This window comes from Bombus flavifrons, chromosome 1 (genome assembly GCF_040668555.2).
Source record: "Bombus flavifrons isolate JBK064 chromosome 1, iyBomFlav1_principal, whole genome shotgun sequence".
In the NCBI taxonomy this organism is placed as follows: domain Eukaryota; kingdom Metazoa; phylum Arthropoda; class Insecta; order Hymenoptera; family Apidae; genus Bombus; species Bombus flavifrons.
Window position 1 is genome coordinate 4671924 of NC_138442.1, and position 10549 is coordinate 4682472.

The 10549-nt window shown below is 30.1% G+C and overlaps 3 protein-coding genes and 1 long non-coding RNA gene across 12 annotated transcripts; 1 reads left to right on the forward strand and 3 right to left on the reverse strand.

Moving 5' to 3' along the window:
• Window positions 1-88: 88 nt before the first annotated feature.
• Window positions 89-5181, forward strand: LOC138183010 (uncharacterized). 4 transcript variants are annotated; one of them, XR_011173957.1, is made up of 4 exons: window positions 89-227; window positions 309-570; window positions 4692-4871; window positions 5043-5181. It is a non-coding gene; the product is annotated as an uncharacterized LOC138183010 (long non-coding RNA). The 4 variants fall into 4 exon arrangements; XR_011173958.1 differs by having other exon boundaries at window positions 98-240; XR_011173956.1 differs by having other exon boundaries at window positions 98-222.
• LOC138182769 (uncharacterized) lies at window positions 2128-5105 on the reverse strand. 3 transcript variants are annotated; one of them, XM_069118961.1, is made up of 9 exons: window positions 4975-5105; window positions 4678-4896; window positions 3950-4120; window positions 3728-3863; window positions 3466-3633; window positions 3130-3391; window positions 2754-3065; window positions 2482-2695; window positions 2128-2393 (listed from the first exon to the last, which is right to left on the reverse strand). In XM_069118961.1, the coding sequence occupies exons 1-9, from the start codon at window positions 5059-5061 to the stop codon at window positions 2223-2225; spliced, it is 1740 nt and encodes a 579-aa protein (XP_068975062.1). In that variant the 5' UTR covers window positions 5062-5105; the 3' UTR covers window positions 2128-2222. The 3 variants fall into 3 exon arrangements, with proteins under 3 accessions (XP_068975062.1, XP_068975081.1, XP_068975071.1); XM_069118980.1 differs by lacking the exon at window positions 4975-5105 and having other exon boundaries at window positions 3950-4165; window positions 4678-4814; XM_069118970.1 differs by lacking the exon at window positions 2128-2393 and having other exon boundaries at window positions 2422-2695.
• Window positions 5182-5222: 41 nt separating the features above from the next.
• Window positions 5223-8673, reverse strand: LOC138182798 (deleted in lung and esophageal cancer protein 1-like). Of its 4 annotated transcripts, none has more exons than XM_069119034.1 (11): window positions 8517-8673; window positions 7657-7760; window positions 7123-7317; window positions 6874-6999; window positions 6664-6765; window positions 6463-6584; window positions 6166-6366; window positions 5972-6065; window positions 5828-5895; window positions 5427-5586; window positions 5223-5347 (listed from the first exon to the last, which is right to left on the reverse strand). In XM_069119034.1, the coding sequence occupies exons 1-11, from the start codon at window positions 8650-8652 to the stop codon at window positions 5225-5227; spliced, it is 1431 nt and encodes a 476-aa protein (XP_068975135.1). In that variant the 5' UTR covers window positions 8653-8673; the 3' UTR covers window positions 5223-5224. The 4 variants fall into 4 exon arrangements, with proteins under 4 accessions (XP_068975135.1, XP_068975161.1, XP_068975152.1 ...); XM_069119060.1 differs by having other exon boundaries at window positions 8443-8580; XM_069119043.1 differs by having other exon boundaries at window positions 5230-5347; window positions 5431-5586.
• A 762-nt stretch (window positions 8674-9435) lies between these two features.
• LOC138182981 (uncharacterized) lies at window positions 9436-10263 on the reverse strand. Its single transcript, XM_069119476.1, has 3 exons — window positions 10037-10263; window positions 9832-9970; window positions 9436-9772 (listed from the first exon to the last, which is right to left on the reverse strand). Exons 1-3 carry the CDS (start codon window positions 10193-10195, stop codon window positions 9606-9608), a joined length of 465 nt encoding a protein of 154 aa, XP_068975577.1. The 5' UTR covers window positions 10196-10263; the 3' UTR covers window positions 9436-9605.
• Between the last annotated feature and the right edge of the window lie 286 nt (window positions 10264-10549).

Here is a 10549-nt window from a genome sequence, read left to right on the forward strand (position 1 = left end):
GGTGGCGATACAGTAAGAGAACACCGGTAAAGTCATCAAAAATTCCGAAAGTGTGTATAGGTGAATAAGCGTGCTCACGGTCGTATGCACAAGTCTGGCAACTATCGTGGTGGGGGCAATGCTATTAGTGAAAGCCAAATGTTTCTCGATTTGTCCGCTAGACAGTAAAACACAGTCAAGAGTTTGAATTGCTTATGTGTAATATAATGTAGACACGCGAGTGTATAGTAACTATGCTAAGTATACTATATATGTATATCAGCGGGTGTATAAATATATATACATATATTGTTTTCTATAACTCCTAGATCGTAGCGCTCTATGGCTAGTGGCTGATTTATAAAGCACTATGATGTTAAGAGCCTTATCTCCACTGTGGGAATTGCTACCTGTGTATACGACTTTGGACGACGTGGACGTGCTCTAACACTGTTGATGGAAAGGTCCACACTCATGAGAGCGAAAATCCCCTTTTTCTCTTCTTAATTACCAATTGTAATAATGTAATTATGTCTTATGAATGATCCAAGATCATGTAATACGAAGTTATACGGTAGTGTAACCTATTACGTATATACATTATATATATTTATTTCTCTATGAATGAATTTAATTTATTTTGTGCTAAATAAATCATGGTGTCATGTGAATATGAAAAGTAAATGATCAGAAGTAATAAATAGTAGGTTATGAGCAAGAATATCAATTTTTGAGTGCTAGTATGTTTTCAGTTTATATATTCCGATTTATGTAATAATTGGAATTATATTATCGGTATGAATATTTATGTTCTCTTTTGCGCATTTATCATTTATTAGAATACTATTAACGTAACTACTAATAACGCTCTGTTTTATTTTAACTCTCTTTCGTAAACTGTTTTTTATTTTGTTAATAAATCATAATTTTTAAGTAGATTTGTAATTGTTTATTCTTTTATACACCGGGAGTATGATATTTTTCATCTAATGTTCCTTCTCCGTAAAGTTGGCATTCTTCTGTATTGTATGGGATATCTGTTAGTATTTCTAATGTTTCGAATAGTTTCCCTGGTTTTCTGTAAATATTGTAGTTATTGTACAGTGACCAGCATGGTTAGTGATAGAATATTTATGATTAAATTATATTACTTTGGTTGGAAAGCAACCGTGATTGTGAAATAACAGCCTTGGTAGTTATATTGACTTGACAATGTTCCATGCCTTTTATCAATCATAAATTCTTTGGTTTTGGACTTTTTATTTATTCTACAATTTACACTGCATACTAATGAAAATCAATTAATAAGGCTTAGTTAATGTGTAACTTTAAAATAATGCTAATGTATGTAAATACTAAAGAAGATAACAATTATGGCTATACTTGATAAGTTTCTGATAGTTAATGATAGTTTCTTTGCATCACCTATGTAAACAAGACCAAAATCTAATGTGTATGATGATAATTTTAACACTGGTAACCATATTTGCAAAATTAATTCCAAGTTCTAAAATCACATAAATTTAAGGATTTATTATGTTCATTCATGTAGAACAAAAAAGAAAAATGATTAATACTTGATATCGTTTATCAGAATGTATAATGTGTAATGGTTCTCTTATTGTGATCTTTGGATCATGGAAATCTTGATCTGAACTTGTATTCATTATAGTTTGAATTAATTTCTCTTCTACAATACATGCAATTTTTACCTATAAAAAGAATGTTACTCAAAATTTGTATTTCTGCCAAAGGAAAAGATAAATTACTTCAATATATCCATTTGGATTTATGCATATAATTCCAGACTTAGATAGATCTGCTTCTCCATAAACTGATGTAGATTTGATATAAAATGGTTCATATGTTTCTAAAGCTATCTCTATTAGCTTGTTTTTAGTGTTGTACAAAAATAATGTTTTAGTCAGTCTAAGAAAAATAGATTAGGTGAAGAAATATTCTATTCTTTGAATAAGAATATTTATATTTTGTAATTTTACATACTCTAATCTTTTCCTTCGACTTCGTATTACTTTACTGGCACAACATATAAACGTTCTATCAAATTTAGAAATATTAAAATCCAATGTAGATTTAGTAATATTTGCAGTAACATCAATTTCTACAGGAGATAAATAATTGCCACTCTGTCTAGCATAATAGTTATCTCTGTACCTATTATTATTATATAGTGTCATATAATTCACTGTAGATATTTTACATTGATTTGTATCATAAGTCAGTTATACAAACATATCATTTGGAGCAACTCGTAGAAATCCAAGAATTTTGCAAAAAAATTCTCCTTCGATACTTTCATTTGTTTCTATCATAGTTTTGTATCTTTCAAGTTGTATATCAATAATTAGAGAGGTATTACTTTTGGGTAGGATGAACATTTCTCTAGGGGTAACCTTGTGAGATACCAAAATATTTTCTTTATTATTGATATGTACAATATGTTTTTCTTAATATTTTAATAAGATCTAAATGTTTTTTTACCGTGCATATTCTTGTATCAATTAAACCATAGTAAGGAAGTATCGAAATTTGTATTTCAATGTCTTTCCTCTCTACTATATTATTTGCATTGAAGCATATCTTATCTTTTGTATATTTACTTTCACTTTTAGAACATCTATTGGAGCTACTGGTGGTATACTGTTTGGAAATTTCACCATTACACATCCAGGATGAGGTCATGTGTGAGGATTCCCTAAGATAATTAATTGTATATTTTTGATGACTATTACATTGCTATTGAGAATATTTACATGTAACTAGATGTTGTAATATCACTAGTGTTGCTGAATTCACTAGAATCACACGTATGTAAGACTTTTGAGTATGGATAGTGTTTTTCTAAGTGTATTTCACTATTAGTCTTCTGCTTATTATTTCTCAATTTTGATGCCAATTCGTCAGTAAATGGTGTATGAAAGCTAAATGCTACGTTAAAAGGCATTGATTGTAGAACTGGCTTGACTACAAATGTATGCCAGTCAATAATTATAGGTACCACGCTTGTATTTGTCAATGATATTTTTCTCCCATGTAGGCGACTACCTACAGCTACCATTCCATATCTACAAATATATTTTCTAAAATACTGAATTTGAATTTTTTAAAATAGAAAAATGTTGGATGTACCTAATAATAGGTATATTAGATTCATTTCTATCAGAAATTGACAATGATATTGGTGATCCAACAACTTGTACACATATCCCTATAGTATACTGTGGTAAACCAGCAATATTTATTTCTAATTCATCCACATAATAACCCCATGTATCAGCAAAAACATAAATGTCCACAGGCATGGCTTTGAAAGGACCAATATCTGAATTTAAGGGATCAACATAGACTACCATACCTGATCCAGGTTGTTTTACTTTGCACAATGTGTCTTCTGTAAATAGAAGAGATTATTCCAAAAATAATATATTTAGAATTTCATAATTTTACGAGTAAACAATATCCTACCTATTAATTCCTTCCGCCGACTAAAAACTCGTTTATAAATGAACCTGATCCGATCTTCTTGCGACTTCCATTTACACGAACACATGATGGGATAAAAGTTCTTTATACGAAGCCAATAAGTAGTTGGAATCGAAGTCTCATTTTTTATTATAAAAGTTTTCTTCTGCACTGAAGGTTCGAATTATTCGTTTCTTTGTAAATATAAATATTTATTTTTTCATTTAGAGGAGTATATTTCCTTTCAAAATTTTAATCAAGATACCTGTTCTTAACGATAAACCTGGAAATTCTATTACAACAGGCTGTGTAACCAGTGGTAAGAATTTTTCGTGGAATGGTACCATACTTCCAGAGGAAACCATATCTTGCAAATAATTATTTTCTGTTATGTTGCTCATCTATAGTCATTAAGTCAAACATATATATTATACAATTACGATAGTAATATTTATGGTTTGATAAAAATGCAAAAACTTTTCACTACCTGAATGATTTCTGAAGTGCGAGTACTTAGGAAGGGCTGTTCGCCTGATTCGTCAACTACCACTTCTTGCATAGAAGGACCTGCTGAAGCATCTTTAAGAACCTCTCCTTGATCCAGATTCGTGTTCATTAATTCTCGTTCCTCTCGCTTTTTGTACTTGTCTAATAATTTCTGCAAAGTTGTACATTAAGATTGATAGTCCATTTGAATTACGCGCTTAAATTCCAAAATATTAGTATAATATTTTACATCATTATTATCAGAAAATAATTTATACAATTTTCGTTCTTTTATGGATAGGATACAATAATAACGGATTGTCTTTCTAATTTGCAGAAAATTAAAAATTTGAAATTTTTATCTAAAAAACTTTAAGCGTTTGATTGAAAAATTAAAAATGAAAATTTAAAAATATGAAATTTTAGATTAAATAACTTAAGGTTTAAAAAAATAAACCTTTGCATTCGGCATGTCTGAGCATATTTTTCATTTCTTTGTTTTTTCGTATTGTGAAACTTCAAGGAAACATATTTTTAAAAAATTTAGAGCTTGTGTACTTTTATACTATATAATCACCAGTGATCTATCTCTTTGTCTCCTTAGAGTGGACATCCAAGTTGTTTACCAGATTTGCGATATCTTCTCAGAAGGGATAGCCGAGCACAAAGGGTTAATAAATTAAAAAAAAATGTTTATTTGTGATCTTCAAAATTATTAATTAAATGTACCATGTGCTGTTTAGATTTTCCCGCCATATCCAAAGCAAGTTTGAGACTATCTGCCCGCCACTTTACTTTAACAAAATTATTCATTAACAATGGCGTATCGTCGTTTAGTGGAAAATAAAATATGACATAAAGTGATTCAATGAAACATTCGATGCCCAGCATTATTATCTTCCGTGAATCTCCCACAAAACATGGTATAAATAACGATTGCACGATCCCCTAGAAATTATAAAAATAAATAGTAAACCAAATATTTTCCCAAAGTCAAATTTTTGAAAACTTAAACAAATATTTAACCTCTGAAACTGGTGTGATAGTTATTTCAATTTTTTTAGTGCCTTTAGCTAATACTTCTCCTTTTTCAGGACACACGCAAAGTTTCATCTTTGACGAATCTAAACCACTAACTTCACCCCACGAATAATTCAATGAGTAATCAGCGAGATTCTTTAATATCAAAATATAAGTTTCCTTGACACCGATGTATAGAGTCCTGTCACGCGTAATAATCTTAATAAGAAATATAAAACTTTTTAAGTAACATAAATTATCTTAAAATTACAAGCCTTGTGGGTCTAATGATACCCATGCTTATTATATGCTCTTGCCACAGTAGGTCGAATTGGTTTAGGTTTATTAAATCGTGGTGATAAAATAATTCATCTGCTCCCTACAATGTAGTAAATTTCTATAATTTTGTAAACACAATAAAGATGACAACAGAAATGAAAAATTAACGAAAGCCTTACTAACTGACACGTTGATGTTCCTTCTTCAAATTCTTCTTCTAATATTTCCCCTATTATTTCTTCTTTGTCTTCTTCTTCTTCTTCGTAATCTGATCGAGGATATTTGATATCTGATGGCACATCCAAGATATGTTTCAATATTTCTTCTGTTGTTCGATCACTGATCAATTAAAATACAATTTTAATTTTAAATTGTAATTGTAAATAATCTTCCTTTGTTTATGTTAAAATAAATAATGGAAGAATGGTGATTATAGACTTTTTCACTCCCATGGGAGAAGTAGGAATTAATAATTAATGTAAATAAATTGCTTGCAATATAGTAAATGATAATACGAGGCTAATAGACACATGAGAGCTTCAAATCTCTAAATGTAAATTCAACATTAAAATCGACGCACGTTTTATCCTCCTCATCCATCATGTATTGCAACCAAACTTCGACATCGGCGATCCAAATGTCTACAGACTGACAATGAGTATTCTTTTAAAAAAATATTTCTATTCTAATTGACAAGTTAGTAAAGAGAATAAAATGATTTTACAGCTGGACATTTTCGTCGTTTTGTGGTGCATTCTTTGGTTTGTAGATCCGTATTTTTTGGTATTGCATCAACTGGTATATCTTCTACGTATAATCTAATATAATTCGACGAATGTCAAATGCATTAATTTTCACAGTAACAACTCAAAATTAATATTATTGTTCGTAACAATACTTTCTTAGCCGTAAACTCACTGTAGAACAGCAAAATAATGATTTGGCTGTAAATCTTTATACTCAGCCGTTACAGTAAAATAGTGAACGGAAGTTGGAGCGAAAACTCCTTGGTCTGGATTAATGTGAAGCAGTTCTAAGGGAAAATAATTCTTTGTATGTATTCTGTGCATGTCAGTTTGCACGTTTCGTTTCATCCAGGAAAAATGCATGCTGATCTCACTATTTAAAAATATTCATAGTGTATTTATTCAATTAACAGTTACTAAACTAAAATTGTTTTATTATTAAATTTATGGTAACAAATATATGGTATACCTAATATTGCTTACAGCAATGATGTATTGCCCGATACCGTCAGGGGTATTGGTGCTCAGGTTTATGTAGTAATTCGCTTGATTATCAATATTTCTTTCCAATGGTATTAATTTCATTAAATGCTGCAATTTTATTTATTTTAATTGTGACCTTTTATATTTGAATTAATCCTATTTTGCACCGAGTTTATAGTATAAATACTTTACTAAGCTGGATGAAATTGGACTCATATATTAATCCATCACCGATTATTTCTGTTTCCAGCAAGGTACAATTATCGCATAATATGTATAATTTTTCCACCTGACAAAAATGATAATAAAAGGTCAGAAGTGGATAAGCAAGTCGAAGAAAATTAACGATATCGATATATTTTTATATGAATAGGGTAATGAATTATTTTCCATTTACATGAATTCCATAGCACTCTGGTGAGAAATACATATGAAAATCTAGTTCTTCGTTTGTATTCAGTGCAAAATACGCAGGCCACACGGTAAAACAGGATAATTTTAAACTATTTTTGTCTGTGATGTCCTAAAATAAAAAAATATACAATGGGAATGGAGAAAAAAATATTAAACAAGATCTTTTTAAATAAGAAGATATTTAAGAAGAATTTTTTTTAACGAAACTGATAGAAATAGGACGTGATTTTACTATAATGTTCATAGAGAACCAGTCTGCCTCGCTCATTATGAAAAACCGGCCCTCTCCGCCGACATTCTTGAATTTTATAAGTACATAAGCTTCTTCTCCTACAAAGGCTTTCTTACAGTCGAAAGTCATGCTTACAAAATTATCGTCTTCCGTCATCCAGGTAGATAAAGTTCCAGAGCTATTTAATGTAAAAGTCTAAAAAATCAAAGTCATGATGACATGTAAAATCATTGCAACTCTCTTATCGTTATTTGAGCTAAAGATTTCTTGTCTCTAATGTCAAGGTCAATGTAATATCGTTCAAGCTCTATCAATTCACTCTATCATAAATTAAAAAAAAGAATGAAAAGATAAATAATTCTAACAGGGGAAGTTACCCAAATGTATTATTGAAATAATAAAATAATAAAAATATCTTTATCTGTGATTCAATAAATGATACTCAAAAGAATGACTTTGACACTTGATCCACAAGAAGTCAGACGTCAGCTATAATACGTATTCTTATCGTTGCTAAGAATTGGAATATCGTACTTCTAAACTATCGAATGACATTGCTATCTCTGGATGCCAAGCTTGATTCAACAATTCCGTGTATGTGTCCGAATATGTGAATACTTCTTCCGTCAGGCAAGTTCCTATACAGAAAAAATATTTCAAAAGAGCAGTTTATATCTCTTCAGTTCATTTTACCTTGCATTTATACTTTATTTATTTATTATTTTTCTACATCTAAGCAAATCAGGTTAACCCTTATGTCCATATCCGGGTGCCCACCTGAATGCATTTTCTGAAAATCTTTTGCGACGAAAATTTTTTTACAAACCTCTCGGTCCGTCGTGGTTTGAACCTTTTAAAGGTGAAATATCTATCCCATATCTTCCTTTTCGTTCTCAAGTCAACAAAATCTCGAAGATGGTATCCCGCTGGGGATAGCCATCCACATGTTATTTAACAATTAAGTTAGAAAAATTTACCAAATGTCCAGCTGGACAAATTGTAAAGTACAAATTAAATAATAAAAAAAAATTGATAAGGTTAAGATTTCAGATCCGTGATAAAATAAGTTTATTATACGATGTGAGTTTATAATTCTGTGTTGAACAACGTTATGCATCTCGGCTATTGATATAAGGTTTAAATCGAAGGGTTTGTAACAATAAGGGGCAGTATGAAATATAATATCATGTCCAAAAGTGCAAAAGTATGTTGCTACAAATATTAGTTGATCATGAATTTATAGCACATTCGAAAGAGTAATTTGATTTTGAGTTTTGGTCTACACAAATTACTGTCTATTCAATTATAAAGTGGAGTTACCTTCTTATTGTAGCATCTCCTTAAACTATATTCCTCATATCTATTCTATTATTATTTTGTAGTAATTTTTATACCCAACAAAATAGGAGGGTCTTTGTATCCGTGCAACCGGATAATCACCGAACTTCCATGTTGAACGTTTAACACCAATACTTCTTCTGGTGTATCAATATCGTCGCAACGGAACAGAATGATCAAACGCAGCTGCATTCCCGGCGGAACGATGCCTCTGTTCTCTACCACAGGCTGCACTATAACGCGGAACTTGGAACGATACGGTCTCCCTTCTATTTGAAATCTTGCTGGGATATTGCTGACATTTTGCAGTATAATTATTTTCTGCCATATAATAAAATCGGTTACAAAATGGTCTCCGAGTTTTTTTATTTCTCACTCTCGCTTTAGTTTCAAACGAAAAAAGACTTTTAAGAAAAAAAATTATTTGGCGTAAAGTTCATATGCATGCAAACGTATCTCTTGGGTGCATTTAAAAAAGAAATTTGTTTTACCCACTGAATACTTCGGATATTTTATATATTTCTGCGTATTAAATTTTAAATATTTGTATCAATGCATAAGAATCATTAATCTATTAACAATAATTCTTCTGTATTTGTGTCACATTTAAGAAATGTTCTAATATAAAAAAATAAAGTTTGATCGCAGCAAAATTAACCCTTCAAGAGTACAACTCAAGAGAGATCCTTAAAATTCACCAAATATAGTATTATAATTCATACTATAATCAAACATAATATTTTAAATTTTACATCTTCATACATGACATGATATAATTATTAATATTTATTTCCTATAAAAAATTGAAAATATGTATCTTTCACGCTTGATATCAGCCATATAGGAAATCTTCAGGATAATGGGACGATTATTTTCGAAAAAAGGTATTCTAAATTCTTTTTCATTTCGTTGCACTGCCGAAGGATTAAATGGAAATTAGTCAAGACGAACCTTATACATCTTTTTCAATTTAAAATTACGAAATTGCACGTAATTCGTGTTGGCCACTAATATACTCTTTTGGGTATCAGGTCTTAGTATACTTCTTTTCACTCGATTGTTTAAACCTGATCGTAGTTTGGAGAAAGACCTGGTTCGGAAGATTTAATACGAAGATTATGAAATTCAACGTTTTTAACTGTTATTTAATAGATATACTTATTGACATAAAGTTTTGGTGACGATGTCACGTGTATCAATGATTGCTTAAGTTTTGATTTTGGTTTTTGTCTTGATAATTCTATCAGTTTTCTGTATTCGTTCCAAATCTTCACTTTTGGTGGGTCTATTGCTAACTCACTAGGATGTATGTCTAAAAAAATTGTTGATGATTTTTTATATGTTAAATAACAACTTTATTAAGTATTCTACCTAAATCTGCTTCACATTCTTCAAAATCAACATCTTTAGATTTTAACTCGTCATATTTTGATTTTAAGTCTTCCTGAACGTTACGTTTCAACAGTTTAATGTCAGCTGGACAAGCATTTTGTAACCTATTTTTGTAGGTCTGTAAAAATCACGGACATTTGACTATTTTGGTTTCTCTGTCAGTCAAAAATATGAAGATACTGACACAGAGTAGATAGGTCGATTTTTGTTGCAAAACCACGTTTTTTTGAGTAGTATTAATAAAACCATATGACATTTTCCAATTATCATTTCTGTATTGTATCATACTTTCAAGTCTTCTTTGGACAGATTGAGTATATGTTTTGCTATCATTATCTTCCATCTGGATAAGATTCGTTTTATGAAAAAAATTTGTCAATCAATCTTTAATTACGATTAACAAATGAAATCGCAAATTCAAATCTTTTTTGTGAGTGTTAAATAAAATTTGAACAAATATATACATGGTGATTAAGGAATAAATAATTAGAACACAGCAACGATCATGATGAAAAATAAATACGTAGATTAATTTTGACACTATGGTTTATTTGGAAACAATTTTTTATATAAAGGTTTAGAGAATGAAGTTCTATGTACAAAAGGAGTACGTTAGTAAAATACTAGGATTTTATATTCCTGGCCGTACATCGTGCAAAATAGTTTCTTCTTATACCGAGATATAATTAAAAATCGT